This window comes from Ursus americanus, chromosome 17 (genome assembly GCF_024610735.1).
Source record: "Ursus americanus isolate L20-20 chromosome 17, mUrsAme1.1.p, whole genome shotgun sequence".
In the NCBI taxonomy this organism is placed as follows: domain Eukaryota; kingdom Metazoa; phylum Chordata; class Mammalia; order Carnivora; family Ursidae; genus Ursus; species Ursus americanus.
The window spans coordinates 23,638,833-23,654,035 of NC_142143.1; the positions used below are offsets into that span (position 1 = coordinate 23,638,833).

The following is a 15,203-nucleotide window of genomic DNA, read 5'->3' on the forward strand; positions in this document are numbered from 1 at the left end:
ACCTTGCACGCATTTAATACTGCTGACCAGTCCCTCCTGGGTGATACTTTCACTTCCCTTGGCAATGCACTTTTCCAAACTCGTCTCCTGAACTATTCCTTTTTGTAGAGTAAGTTATGAAAGTTGGACTTGCTTTCTTTCTCCTTCCTTTTCTTCTTTCCTTCCTTCCTTCCTTCCTTCCTTCCTTCCATCCATCCTTCCCTCCCTCCTTCCTTTCTTCTTTCTTTCTCTCTTTCTCTTTCTTTCCTTCTCTCTCTCTTTCTCTCTCTTTCTTTCTTGTAATGCAAGGGTCTGACTTAAGCTTTGATTGCCAAAGCATCCACTTCAGAGATGGCTTTCTCTAATAAATACATTGCCAGCCACCCAACTCGATAAAGAGCCAGTCCACCTCCCCCACTGAGACTCCTTTGTTTTAGAAATCTTAGTCGATTTCAATAAATGACAATTGGGGCCATTTGTTGTTGTTGTTGTTGTTGTTGTTGTTGTTTTCTCTTCCCTTGCTTTAAATTCCCACTCTTACATTTCAAATTCAAAAAGAGAGCCCATGAAATCCTAGGCACCCACCCTTGACCTCAATAAAAGCAGAACCCCAGGCCCATGCTGGCTCTCTCTCTCTTTACCTACAACCTTGCTGTTGGGCCCCAAGTGTGCTGTGTAATTTTCAGATCCTATAAGTAATAAATCTTTATTTTTTTCAAAATTTCCAGATGGTTATTTCTGAAGGGTATCTTGCAATCATAATAAGAATCACAAGGGGTAGTTCAGATACAACATTGGTTATTGATGGGCTCAGACCAGCACAAAACATTTTCAGCCTTTCCTTGCTTCCATCTCCCGCTTCAGCCTCTTAAATGTAAGCAATGCCCAGAGTTCAATTCCAATCTTTTCTGCTAAACAGTACCTCCTTGGGAGACAGCACTCGTCAAAATTTCAATGATGACCTCATGGACAATTTCTCAATCTGTCTCTAGCCTTGACCTCTCTCCTAAGTGTCAGCACTATTCAACTACCTACTGGGCATCTCATATCCACAAAGGCATCCTGCTGGAAAATTAAACTCAAAATATTTCCTGTCAAATTCATTATCTCTTCTAAAAACTTGTCCTACCTTTCTCATTCTCCTAGAACATATCACAGGCCTGCCTGCCAGTCAGGTAACAATGACAATTCCAGGACACTTTACTACCTCTACTCTCTTGTCCCCGTGTCGTATAAAATCTTCCAAGCTCTGCTCTTCCTCTTCTGAAATGCCTCTCAAATCCACCCTACAGAGCATCTAGCATCCCTGTACATGGTAAATGCTAAGTCTACATTTGTTTGAGTGAATGGAATTACACCTTTATGTGAATAAGCATTATCAAAGCCCTGCCTCAACCAGCATGTATATTTAAGGTTATGTCTTTGACTGAGGAATGAAGGGTTTTATCTTCTTATTAAAGACATAACAAGAAGGTGAAGGAGATTGTTGTTTTTGAACTTGTTGTTGAGACAGCTTGAAATCACAGTAATGCTCATTTCTGAGGCTATTCTTAAACTTTCTTTTTTTAAGGAAAAATGGCTATAAAGCAAAGGATGGCCTTTGGTTTTATATGGCTCCTACCAGCCTGTTTGCAGTTGCTGATGGTCTAACCCTGAGAGCCTCTTCAAGCAAAGGAAAAACCTTCTTATCCTAATAGTCCCCCTATGAGACTATAACTTTAACCCCAACCTGACCGTTGTTGTTACAAAAGTCCCCAAAGCATATTTGTGTTTTCTAGTATAACTGACAATATCTTGGTTAGTATTTGTTGTGTTTTTTTTTTTTCCCATAGCCTTCATTACTCTACATTCAGAACACATCTATATGGCCTCCTGTGCTTTTCTAACTCTGGCAAAGAAGTTTCTAACCAGGACTCAAGAACTTGGAATGTAGATGCTTATTAAAACACTTATTAGAAATAGTTTTACATTGACTATCTTAATATGATATTGAAAATTAATTATAGGCTTCACACCCAACACCCACATTTTCAATAAGCAAATTAATATTTTAAAAGAATATTTCTAATTACCTTCTCTGTGTAATAGTCATTATATTGCTTAAACAAATAACAGATTGTTCATCGTGATGTGGTGAAGCAACAAAATAATCCCAAACTGGAGAGAAAGCCTTCTTAGCCAACTCATAGTTACCAACCTGATAGGCAACCTACAAAAAAAGTACATTATCTTATGCGATATTTTTATTTGTGAAATGTATCTTTTAAACAGGAATTCTGATAAGGCCCGCTCACACACTAATTTCATACACGGCTGTTCACATTTGTTGTTTTGTTCTACAGGGCCACAGTAAGGTATCGATGGCCACTGGCAAGGGAGGCAGACACATTTTGAAATCTCTTTTACTTCTAAATTGCATGGAAATTTGAAACTCTGTAAGGATGTTTCAAATTCTCATAAGCAAAACAAAGATCACATCTGAGCCAAATTAATTTCATTTCCATCTATCTCGGCAGTGCACTCCATTTATTATAGACACTGTTATAATGAACAATCTGTTCCAAGAGAAACAATCAGATTTCCCAAACCCAAAATATGAAATATACTTCATTCTTTTCTGGTTCAGACTGACACTTTCAGAGCTTTTGTGCAACAAAGGGTTCACAGCTGAAAAGAGTGAAAAATAAAACAGAGATGCTTCCAAGAGTCCATGATATTTTTAATTCAACACATTCAACATTAGGCAAAATAACTGAGTTCACTGGTAAAACAGAAGATCGAGAGAAGAAAAATCAACAACTTACCTATTTCTTTTGGTAAAATATATTTCTTTACAGATATTCCCCAAAATCATTCTATTCAAATATGTGCAACAATATAAAATCTCACCACGTGAGTTATGTGCTGCTTCAAATCCTTAATGGAAGCAGGTAGGATATAAAGCATAAATAAATTCATTAAATTAAGTATGTAAATAACATGTTGCTAGAATATATTCCACTCAAGGGAATAACTTACAGGGCCAGAACTTTTTAAATCTGCCAACTCCACGCTCATAATCAACCAACCAGCAAGGTTTTATGAAGTTTCTACTCTGTGCTAAGCACTGTAAGGATAGGTTCTTCAAAGCTTAAAATGACCTTATACTCCATTAAACTCTAATCAAGTTATAGACATAAAACACATGAAATTACCAGAAAAGCTACAAAGAATAACATAATAATTGTAGAGGCTGAGAAAAGGAGAAATAAAGGCTTCAAAAAGGAGTCGGGGCGTGAGCTGAACCTCAGGCAGGAGTAAGGTTCATATGGGCACAGTTTAGACCGAACCTGAAAAGGGTCCAATAGTGAAAATCACCATAGTGCATTTAGGAGAGACTGGAAAGACAGATCAGAATTTGAAGAAAAGCAGGAAATATGAAGGACAGATAAAATGGGATATGATTTCAGAAGGCCTTGAAAATCAGGTGGAAGTATTTAAAGATGTCAGGTACTGGTCCAAGCGCTCTACACGCATTATTGTATTAACTTCCCATTACAGCTTTAAGAGGTGGGCTCTATTACCATTCCTATTTTTCAGATGAGGAAACTGAGGCATTAAGCAGTTAAATAATTTGTACAGAGCCTGATATTCAGTTAAAATAGTAGAGCCAAGACTTAGAGTGGTAGATGAGGTCACTTCTCCAGCTGCATTTGTCAAATGAAGGAGTTGGACTAAGTGGTCACTAAGACACTTATAATTCTAACACTTAACATGGAAATTAATAACAAATGATATATGAGTTGGATGAAATTATAACTGAATATATTCTTTTCCTTTTAAAATATATTCTTCTAAAAATAATATCATTTATTCAATTAGTGGACATTGTAAAGCAAGAAAAGCTGCCATGATAAAACTAAGGTTTGTAAATTCATGAGTTTTTGTGGGTTAACAGAGAAGTGCCAAGATATAAGATGGTGACCTGGTGGTAATAGGTATAATAGATTTTAGAGGGGGTGAGGTTAAAATGAGAAAGCAGCACTAGAAGACTAATGAAATAATTAAGTACAGTAGAAACCTCCTCCTTGATACATGACCTTCTCGTAGCTTCCAAAGTTCCATACTTGGTTTTTCTTCCCCGCACATTCCTTTTTAGTCACCTTTGCAAGCTCCTACTCTTTTCCCCAATCTCTTCATATTGGCATGTCCCAGGGCTCAGTCTTCGGACCTCTCCTCTCTTCTAACTGTATTTATTTCCTTAGTGAAATCATCCAGCCCCATGGCTTTAATGGTCACATGACTACTCTCAACTCCTCCTGACCAGACCTTTCTCCCACACTCCAGATTCATATATCTCACTAACTACTCAACAGTTCTCTCTGAATATCTAATAAAAATCTTGCCTCAACATGTCTCAAAATGAATTTCTGCTCTCCCCAAGCCCCAAATCTATACCACTCACAGCATTCCCCAACTCAGCTGATGTCAAGCCTATCCTTCCAGTTAGTCAATTAAATATCTTAGAGTCATATTTTTTTTCTCTTTACATTATTTCCATGAGGAACTCTTGTTAACTCCTCCTTCAAAACATATCCAGAATCTGACCACTTCTCACCACATCAACTACTATCACATGGCTAAGCCACCACCATCTCTCATTGGATTATAGCAATAGATAGGTCCCTGTGCTTCCATCCCTGCTCTATTATGATCTATTCCTAACATAGCAGCCAGGGTGAGCCTCTGAAAATGGAAGTCACATTATGTCATCCCACTTCTCAAACAACAACAAAACTTTCCCAATGGTTGCCCATTTCACTCAAACTAAAAGCCAAAGTTCTTACAATGGCCTAGAAGTCTTGTCATGAGCTGCTCCCCGACCTGCCTACTTACCTTTTATCTCCCTAACCAATTATTTTAGTCTCCACGGGTCCCTCTGCTCCAGCCACACTGGCCTCCTTGTTGTTTATCAAACATACCAGGTACACTTCTGAAAACCATAGGGCTTTTGCCCTTGCTCCTTCTGCAGAATGTTCTGCCTCCAGAGACCCCCTCCCACATATCCTTTAAGTCTCTGCTCAGATCTCACCTCTAGATGAGCCTTCCCTAATCACCCAATTTAATACTCTGATCTACCTTCCATTCCCTCACTTCACACCTCTAATTCCTTTGACCATACTCCACTTTTTCCTTCCATAGAACTTATCTTGTAACATACTAGATAATTTACGTATTTACTGTGTTTATTGTTTATTACATATCTCTTATCATGGCATTTTGTTCACTCTGCTTAGAACAGTGGTTCTCAAAGTATGGTCCCTAGACCATCGGCATCAACATCACCTAGGAACTTGTTGGAAATGTAAAATTCCAGGCCCTACCCCAGACCTAGTGAATAAAACTCTGGTGGTAGGACACAAGAATCTGTTCAACCAGCACTCCAAGACACACACTCCAGGTTTACAATCACTAACCTGGAGCATTGTGTAGCACAGAGTAAGTGTACAATAATAGCATGTTAAATACAGTTTAAAACAATCTTTTCCTGGTAATTTCCCTCTACCCACAGAAGAGGACTCTCAGCAATTCTACTGTAACACAGTTGACTGCCCCAGGGTAAGTGCCTGACTCAAACTGGGTGTTTTATAGCCCCCTCTGCAAAGCAAGCCACTCAAAGTGTGGTTCTGTTGTCGGGGCTAAAGGCACTACATGCCCCAGCAGAATTTGAGAGAAAGTGTGTTACTCACACAAGGGGCTCCATGGGAGTGTTGGGCAGGCACAAGCAGGCCTGGGAAGGAATGGGTTGGGCCTCGATTAGTGGTGAGAGGTAGGAATAGGAAAAGCTGCTACCACCTGGGAGATTTAAATTTCCTGTTAGCACCAAACATGAGCTCACAGACCTCCTATCATCCTGCCTGTGATTGGAACCAAAGGAAAAGAGAGGGGGGAGGTTTAAAAACAAGTCAGTGGTCAAACATCAAAAAAGACGTCAGACTCCTTTTATTTGGTGGGCCAATGAGAATCTCTTTCCTAGGAATCTAGAATCCAGATTAGTAGCCAGCTAGGCAGTCTCTGTTTATAGCTGAAATTGAGGAATATAAAAATGCAGGAGCTGCCATTTTTCCTTCAGAGATGGAGAAGTAAAGAAAGTCAGTCTTTAGAAGGAGAAAAAGAAGCAGACGTATATAGAGAACCAAAGGTATGAGACCTATAGTTGCCTGGAGTCCACAGCCTTACCAGGGCCTAGCTGCATTCCCCCAAGCCAACCAGGTGCCATTAACTTGCAATCGGAATCCTAACTAAAACCATAAATCAAAATTACCTAAATATAGGTCATTGTTTTGGTAATGAGATGGATTAAAAAAGGCAGTTCAAAGGAAGAAGAGATGACATCTTGCAGAGAACCTAGCACAAAATAGACAATAAATAATTCATCAATAAACACATAAGTAGAGAGAGTAGCAATATCCAGTTGGAGGATGAGAGGAAAAAGAAGAGTTGAAATTTCTTAAAGACCTTTAAAAATGGGATAACTATCTTTTACCTGGTAGATTTATTGTTTTTAATTTGGTCATAGACAAAAGGCAAATCTCTATTTACCAAAGAGTTTTGGTGAATTCATATATAAAGTGAAAAAAAAGTAAGAATTTTATTCACCTTGCCACCACCACTATTCCTGACAAAGCATTCATGTTCCAGCATCAAACTCTACTGCCAATACCAATCATCAAGACCCAATGAGCAACACCAACCCAGGCAGAGAAGAGATGGCAGAGACATGGGCTCTAGAAGAACTTGGCCCATGTTAGAAGTTGAACACATGACTTCCTTGAACCTAGACAGAGCAGTAGAAAGGTATGAGCTGATTCAAGTGTCAGGCTTACCATCTGCTACCCAAGTAACCGTGGATCACTTAATTACATGACCTCCCTGAGACACCTTTCTCAAATAAAATGGCAGGGGAAGGATTAAATTCATCTCAGTTTCCTCAACTATAAAATGAAAGTAAAAATACCATCTCACTGAGTTATTGTAATAAACATAATAATGACTCTTTAAATACCTGGCACATAATAGTTTTTAATTAAATGATATCCTCCATTTCTTTTCTCAATAAACAATTGTGTCCACTCATTATTTGACTGAGTAGTTCAAAAACCCAGCAGTATATGACATTGGGTCTTATATCCATTTTAGAGATAGGGAAATTGAGACCAAGTAATTTGCCTAAAATCCTAAAATCCTGCTCATAGGTTTCAATTTTCTACATTCTGTATAACATTATCTAGAGATTCCTGACTTAAAGGGGAAAAATAAAAACAAATGAAGCTATAAAGAGGGGGAAATTAGAAAAGATCTGTAGAAAATATATCATTCATAATGGTTTTTCAAACAACTCTCCAGATAATCTAAATAAATAGCTTTCTACATTAAGGGGAAACCTAGTGAAGACTTAACTGACTTTATTAATGTCTATAGAATAATGTTGAGTTGAAAGCCCAACCTAAAATTCTAAGCCAAGTTAATCATAGGCATTTAGTGAAATGTCTCTATTTCTTACTATAAAATATATGTGATAATATTTTTTAAAAGATGTATTTATTTATTTGAGAGAGAGACAGCAGGTTGAGGGGCAGAGGGAGAAGGAGAGAGACAAGCAGACTCCCTGCTGAGCACAGAGCCTGACGCAGGGCTCAATTCTAAGACTCCGAGATCATGACCTGAGCCAAAACCAAGAGCCAGATGCTCAACTGACTGAGCCACCTAGGCGCCCCATATGATACTACTTTTTAAAGAACTGAATTATCCTGAAACTAAAAACTAACCACTCTCAATGAAAAATAGATCGCAATTCCAAAGGAAAGGTACATTTTCTTGCTAGAACTTAAAAGCTTAAACTTGAGCTGTAAATTAAATTCTACTAAGTTTACTAAGTAAGAAAATTTGCTGCACTTAACATTATGAGAGAGAATGCTCATATGCTGTCATAAATGAATACAGTACTGCAAATATAGTATCAATAATGAAACATTGGCCATTACTTTATGACACTTCTCATTATTCCAGCAGAATAGCTTGGACTTCATTTTATTAACTTTTCAATGAAAGTTCTGCCAAATGAAACCCAAAATCAAACCTCCCTGGAGAAAAATTAGGCCTTGATAAAATATTCGGTTCCTCACTTTGAAATAACTCCATCACTGCAAATTAGGGAATATATTAGATTCCAAAGAAATAAAAACATCAGAAAACCATGAGCCAATATGACATGCTAAACCAATGCTAGACAAATCCTAGCAATTCTCTCAATTTAATTTTCTTTGAAAAATATGATAATATAAAATACCACTAAGATCTTAGCTTATTATTCTAATCAACTATTAAGAGAAAAATAATAGCACAATAGAAACGTGATAAAATTTAAAATAGCCATCATTACTAAAGCCAACAATAGGCTTAAAATTAAGATTCTCAAGACCTAGGTCAAGGAGTCACCCTTTCTAGTGTCCTATTCACTGGTGATATGTTTTAAGACAGGGAATCACTCCAGAAAAATGTTAATTCATGAGTACATTCATAACTAAAACAATAGCAATATTTATTAAGTGCCTACTGTGTGACAAGTGCACTGGTTAAACATCTGACATGCATAATTCCATTTAATACTCATAATACCTATGGGAGGTAGCTACTATTACTATTCCCACTTCATAGATGAAAGTTACTTGCTCAATATCACATGGCTAGTGTGAGGAGCTGGAACTTGAACTCAGGTCTGTGTGTCTTTAGTAACTCAGAAATTTCACTTCTGTAAATCTCTCCCCCCAAAAAAGTAATCACAGATGCAGACAGAGATTCATATACCAAGATGTACATCACAGCTTTGCTTATAATAGCAAAAGACTAGAAAATATCTAAATGCCCACCAGTAAAGATTACTAAGTAAACTACAATCTATCTGTAAGATGCAGTATCATTAAAAGAAGCAATACCTTTAGAAGACACAGCTGTTAAAAATTACGCTATGGAGGAATAGTTAATGGATTGAAAAAAATGTCAATTATATATTAAATGACAGTATCAGGATATAAAATAATATATATACCATGATTGGGTTATATATTATACATAAATCCAAACACACATATGTATATATAAAAATGTGTGTGTATGTAAGTGTATACACACACACGTACATGCACACAAATGAAAAGACAGCTCTGGATCAGGGTTTCCCAATCTTGGCACTACTGACATTTTGGGCTGGATCATTCTTTGTTATGGAGGGCTGTCGTTTGCATTGTAGGGTGCTTTTCAGCATCCCTGACCTCTACCCACTAGACGCCAGAAACACCCTTCCAGGTTATGACAACCAAAAATGTCTCCAGATATTAACAAATGTCCCTTGGGGGCCAAAATTGCCCCAAGTTAAGAACTGCTACTCTGAATGATAGGATAAACAGGTAACATTTATTTTCTTCTTTGTGCATTTCGGTATTTTCTAAATTCCTAAAATTAAATTTAAAATTAAAATTAAATTTTTACAATAGCCTTTTTTTCTGGATACATTTGTAATCCAAAAAAAAAAAAAAATGCTGTCGTACAGATCAGTCTCACTAAAAAGAGAAGGAATGATTCCTATTTTTATGAGACTAAACTGCAGTAATGGAAATATGTATTACAAGAGCTTTAGAATATCCACTGTGATTTTTTTCCAATTAGAAATTACTTAGTAACAGCTTAGCAGAAAAAAACATAGAGGAAAAAATTAGCAGAATTCTCTTCTACCTGCGTCAAGAACATCCGAGCAGTAACAGCAGAAAGAGGTGGATAAACCAGAATTGGTTTCGTTGTCTCCCCAATAGCGTTACCAATAAGCTTCCCATTAGAAGAATAAGCAGCAATTGCAAAGACATATTTTTCATTGGTTTCTAAACCTTTCACTTCAAAAATGCTTTTACCATCAGCTGGTATCTGTTAATAAAAACATATTTCAAGTTTATGTATGGAAAACTGAAGTAATGTGACTTTAAAAATATAATTAAATAACCCTTATATGTAAAAAAAAAAATAAAATAAAACCTTTGCATTTACTGTTGGATTTCAGTTATGACTTAAATTGAAATTAGAGAAATTCACTGAAATAATGACATGAGAAGGAGGTCAAAAAAAAAAAAAAGAAAACACTCAGTTGTCATTAATGAGAGTTTTGGTAAGATTTCCTGACAATTAGAGGTTTTTCTAATTTGACATACCGCTTCTCCTGAGTTTGGGAGATGATTATTGTTTAGCCTTACTTTTTCATAGCTCCCTTCTGCTTTGCAACCCAAAATGCAGTACCAAGAGACCTGTGGAGGAGAGAGATGAACCCATCATCTATAGTCTGTTTAACAAGGCATTCAATTTCTCTTATCAAGATGTGGCACTTGTGATGAGCACCGGGTGTTGCATGGAAGTGCTGAATCACTACATTGTACACCTGAAACTAATATTACACTGTATGTCGACTAACTAGAATTTAAATAAAAACTTAAAAAACAAAAAAGATGTGGTAAAAGGAATATTTTTCTAAATAAAAATATAACTATTCAGGTTTTAAAACATGGAATTTAATGATGTACCATACGTTGGCTAATTGAGTTTAAATTAAAAAATAAAATAAAAATAAAATAAATTAAAAAAATTTTTAAAAACATAGAATCTAAGTTTACAAATATACTTAGGTTTAATCTCACAAAAATAAATACAAATATAAGGCTTATTTACCTGGGACTACAGAGATTATTATTCACTATTAATTATTTTAACTACCATTAACTGGGCAGTTTCTTTCATGTTAAGTATTGTTAGGAAATTTACATAAACTTTCTAATATTTGCAACATCCCTATGAAATGGGATTACTGTAGTCATTTTGCTTTATGAGAAATGGAGACACAGAAATGTTCAATAATTTGCCCAAGATCAGATAGTAGCATGATATTTGATAATTCTTAACTATAGAAACCAAAAGCAAAATGCAAATTCTACAGGAACAATCAAACTTAAACTTAATTAAGTAGTTAGAATTGGTTCTTCTGCCCAAAATGTTGAAATAATGGAGATTGCTCATTGGAATGAACTACTCTCATTGTAGGGGAAAAGGGAGCAAGTCGATACCTAGGGAATAGCATTATGAAGGAGCCACAGTCCTGAGGTTGGGGTTGGGTAGGTTGTCATCATTGTGTCATTCCCTTTTCCCCAGAAGCTCCACCTCCCAAAATCTCAACACCTAAATGATAAGGAAAACTGGAAAGAAGGGAAAAAGTAATTGTCTCTTAGAAAAGACTGCCTCTTATAGCTTAGCTTAGCTTAGGTATTTCTTCCTCCTGGTCAACAGAAAAATCCTAATGGTATCCTGTCTGCATGACTAGTTCTCAACCCTGACTGTGCAGAGTCACTTTTCAAAATACCGTTTTCACAGAACCAACCATTTTTTAAAATTACATATACCCAAGCCTGCCTAGCTTCAATGAATTAGAGTTTCTGGTACAGGTGTCCAAATCTTTGTGTCCAGAAGGAAAACTGCTCAGGTAAATAAGGAGCACTTGACAAAGGTAGAACTCCAACAACTAGAGACACAGCACTGAAGGAACTCGAAAGCCGGAAGCCAAGAGGGGGAAAAAATCAGATGAATTTCAGAAGAAATGTAAAAACTAACTTTCCATGAAAAAAGAGTATCATTTTACATAGAGGGGAAAAAAGGCAGAAAGATTGTGCTATATGGCTTAAATTATTATTTTCTCTAAGTTAAGCTCTCTATATAAAACAGAATTTGAAGGGTAAAATTCTCTCTAAAAGCAGTTTTAGAAGCAGGATTTATGTTTCTATTTTGTCCCACAAATGAAGACATCTTAGTTTGTGTAACTATAAGGAGCAATGTGTAATTAGAATCTGTATAAGAGTAAAGACACCATGAACAAACCACCACTAACTTTAGAAGTAAAAGTTTATTAATAACTCAGCATTTTCAACTATTAAAACAGGTTTTAATGAAACAAATGTTATAACAAGAGATTTTGATAAAACAAAAGATGGCTGAACCCTCTAACCAGAAAACTTATTTAAGCCCACAGCACCATCTAGTGTTGATGAGTATGTAACCGAAGGTAAAAATTTCCTGGAGCACACAACTCTACTATGTATACGATACACAAACTTCATATAATGTGCTAAGTGACAGGTCCTACCACTATAGGTCAGATATGGAATACTTATATCTTCCTATTTGTAAGCATTATGAAATAAGATAAACTAGTCACTAATTTGAAATACGAAAAAAAAATTTTTTTGGTTAAATAAACCAAAACATTTGAGTAAAAACAAAGAAAAACTCTTGGTAAGGCATCCAGTCTTAGTTCCGTACTGAATTTTCAAAATCAGCAAATCCTCATTCTTAAATAGATTCAAAAAAATCCAAAGCTGAACTTTAAAAATGCTAGCAGTTGCAATAATGCATTTATGACAGCACAGCTGGGGTGTAAGATGAATGTTACTTCTATTTCTCCAATTACAAAATATTATAAAGGTGGTATTACTTCTCACTGATGTCCATATCCCATTAGTCTGAAGCTCCTCAAAGAATGGAATCAAACTTTGTGTTTATTTTTATATCTCAATTACCTCGCACAGAACTGGACAGGTAAGAGATAATAATGTTCACTGGACAAAATTTATGAAAAAAAAATCATGAAATAATGTAATCACACTCTATACCAATGTTAATTGTTTTAAGCAAACTTTACTACGCATGTTTAATATAAGATATGGAGGGACATCAACTAATACGCCAGGAATATTATATATTATCTCATTTAATTTTCACAGTAAACATATTTTACAAATAAAACAATACTACCACCACTTCAAAAAGTATATTTAGATTTTCTAAGGTCATACTGCTAGTAATTGGTGGAGCTGGAATTTTAAACCGATATCTGTCTGACTTTAAAGCCTGTGCCCTTTCCACGATACAAGTTGATGGAAGTTAAAGCAGAATATCTTAAAGACAAAGATAAAACTTTTTTATACTACATCAAAGAGCATGTTGTTGATCATCCAAAAGAGGAAATTTAATATTTAAAATATAAATCAAGCGGAATGTTTGTGAGGACACTAAATCTCAAGTGAGAGTCACATTTAGGCCAAGTTCCAAAGCATCAGGGATGGGAGAAAAAGTTCATTCTTCAATAAATACATAAAGAATTATGATATATAATATGGTTGGAATTGTCATTTGTTTGCATTAAATAATCCCCATTTACTTGGAAGAACTCTGGGAAGAACATCTAACTTTGTTATCCCCCAATTGCCTCATCTCCATCACTGGCTCTGAGAGTAACTTCTATGCTCTTCAAATGCCTTATTCCAGTTCAGCCGAGACCTTCTCCATCTTGAACACACTAGGATGTCAGCATAGGACTCTGCACGGTGACGAAGATATTTAAGAGACAAAAGTTTCTCTACTGTTTCTCCTTACTATATATTGGGTATAGCAAAGCTATATAGAGCATAAAGGAAAATAGCACAAAGGGAAAGGTCATGAAGAAACGAAGTATAGTTAAGACATTACAATACTAATCCCAACGTTCAGACTATTTGAGTCCTAAGAGCAAGAAAAGTATCAATCATGATAGTCATAAAAGTACTCATGTTGTTTTGCCTGAAATAAAGATCATAACGGGCAACATACCTTAACATCTGAAATAAATGGAGCAGGTTTCAATGTCACAGAACAGTAAGTTCGGGATAGCAGGATAGGTGGGGGAGGGATTCTGCTTTTCTTTCTTTTTGAACTTTCCACATATTTTTGATATGAATATAGGGTATTTTGTTCTGCTTCAGTCTTCTCAATTAAAGAATATGCTTCCTGTAATAAAGTGTGAACACAGAAAAATACATTTCAAGATTTGAACTGCATTTATATTTGTAGAATTCTGATAATGTTAAACAACATTATCTTGCTATATGTAGCTTTTTGAGCCTCAGTGTTACACATATTTCAAGCATCGAATGATTTTACAAAAGTAAATAAATAGCTACTAAATAAGTCAGAAGATCTGAATACTTCCAAAGAAAGTCTAAATATATGCACAATAATAATGCATGTAAATGGGTTAAACTTATCTTTTAAATTAAATTAAAAGGCAAAGACTATTTAATAGAGCTCCAAAGCAAAAATCCATGTAAAGATTAAAATTAAATGGGTAATAGAGAAAAAATAGCCTTTCCAACAAATGGTACTAGGACAATTAGATCTCCACATGCAAAAGTAATAAAGTTGTACCCCTACATCACACTACATACAAATATTAACCCCAAATGAATTACAGACCCAATGTAAGGGCCAAAATTATAAAATTCTTAAGAGGAAACATATAAGTAAATCTTCATAACTTTGGGGTAGGCAATGGTTTCTTAGATATGACACCAGAAGAAACACACACACACACACAAGTAGATAAATTGAACTTCATCAAAATTAAAAATTTCAAATGATAACATCAAGAAAGTAAAAAGACAACCAACAGAATGAGAGAAAATACCTGCAAATAATGTATCTGAGAAGGGACTCATATTCAAAATATATAAAGAACTGTTACAAGTCAATAATAAAGACAAATAATCCCAGTAAAAATGGACAAAGGGTTTGAATACACATTTCTCCAAAAAAGATGTAAAAATAGCCAAGAAGTACAAAAAAGATGCACAACATCATTGGCCATTTAGGGATGAAAATACAAAATCAGCAAGCTAATTCAAGAAGCAGAAAACTTAAATGCAGGATAATGATAGAATAAACTGAGAAAGATATCTAAAAATTTTTTTGTTTTGTGTGTTGTTCTTCAACGTGTCACCTTTTGAAATGCAGATTGCCTTTCTTTCAGGTTCACAGAATAAGTAAAATAAGTTATTTCTACTTGCTGATAGTAAGAAACTTTCAATAATAGCCATTTCATAAGTCACATATACCAGTAGTAGTCTTATTTCTTCTCACAACAATGTCAGGCTCAACTGATCTCATTTTTTAAAAATTTCAAATCTCAAGGAACTGATAATTCCCATGCCATTTAAAAATTTTCTAACTATGAAGACAGCTTCTCAAATAATTTTACAAGTTATCATAAGAAAACTTGAAAAATGACTGCACTTAAAAACATAGAGCAATCCTCTTACAAATATAAATGCAAACATTCTAAATAA

At 35.4% G+C, this 15,203-nt stretch overlaps 1 protein-coding gene across 1 annotated transcript in view; it reads right to left on the reverse strand.

The window, feature by feature from the left end:
* The window catches only part of CFAP54 (cilia and flagella associated protein 54), a 287,356-nt gene that overhangs the window by 188,873 nt on the left and 83,280 nt on the right, over positions 1 to 15,203 (reverse strand). The window contains exons 20-23 of the mRNA XM_045779838.2: positions 13,693 to 13,869; positions 10,218 to 10,310; positions 9,751 to 9,936; positions 2,052 to 2,188 (exon numbers count right to left, since the gene is read on the reverse strand). Coding sequence (XP_045635794.2) covers positions 2,052 to 2,188; positions 9,751 to 9,936; positions 10,218 to 10,310; positions 13,693 to 13,869 — 593 coding nt within the window. The remainder of the gene's footprint in view (positions 1 to 2,051; positions 2,189 to 9,750; positions 9,937 to 10,217; positions 10,311 to 13,692; positions 13,870 to 15,203) is intronic.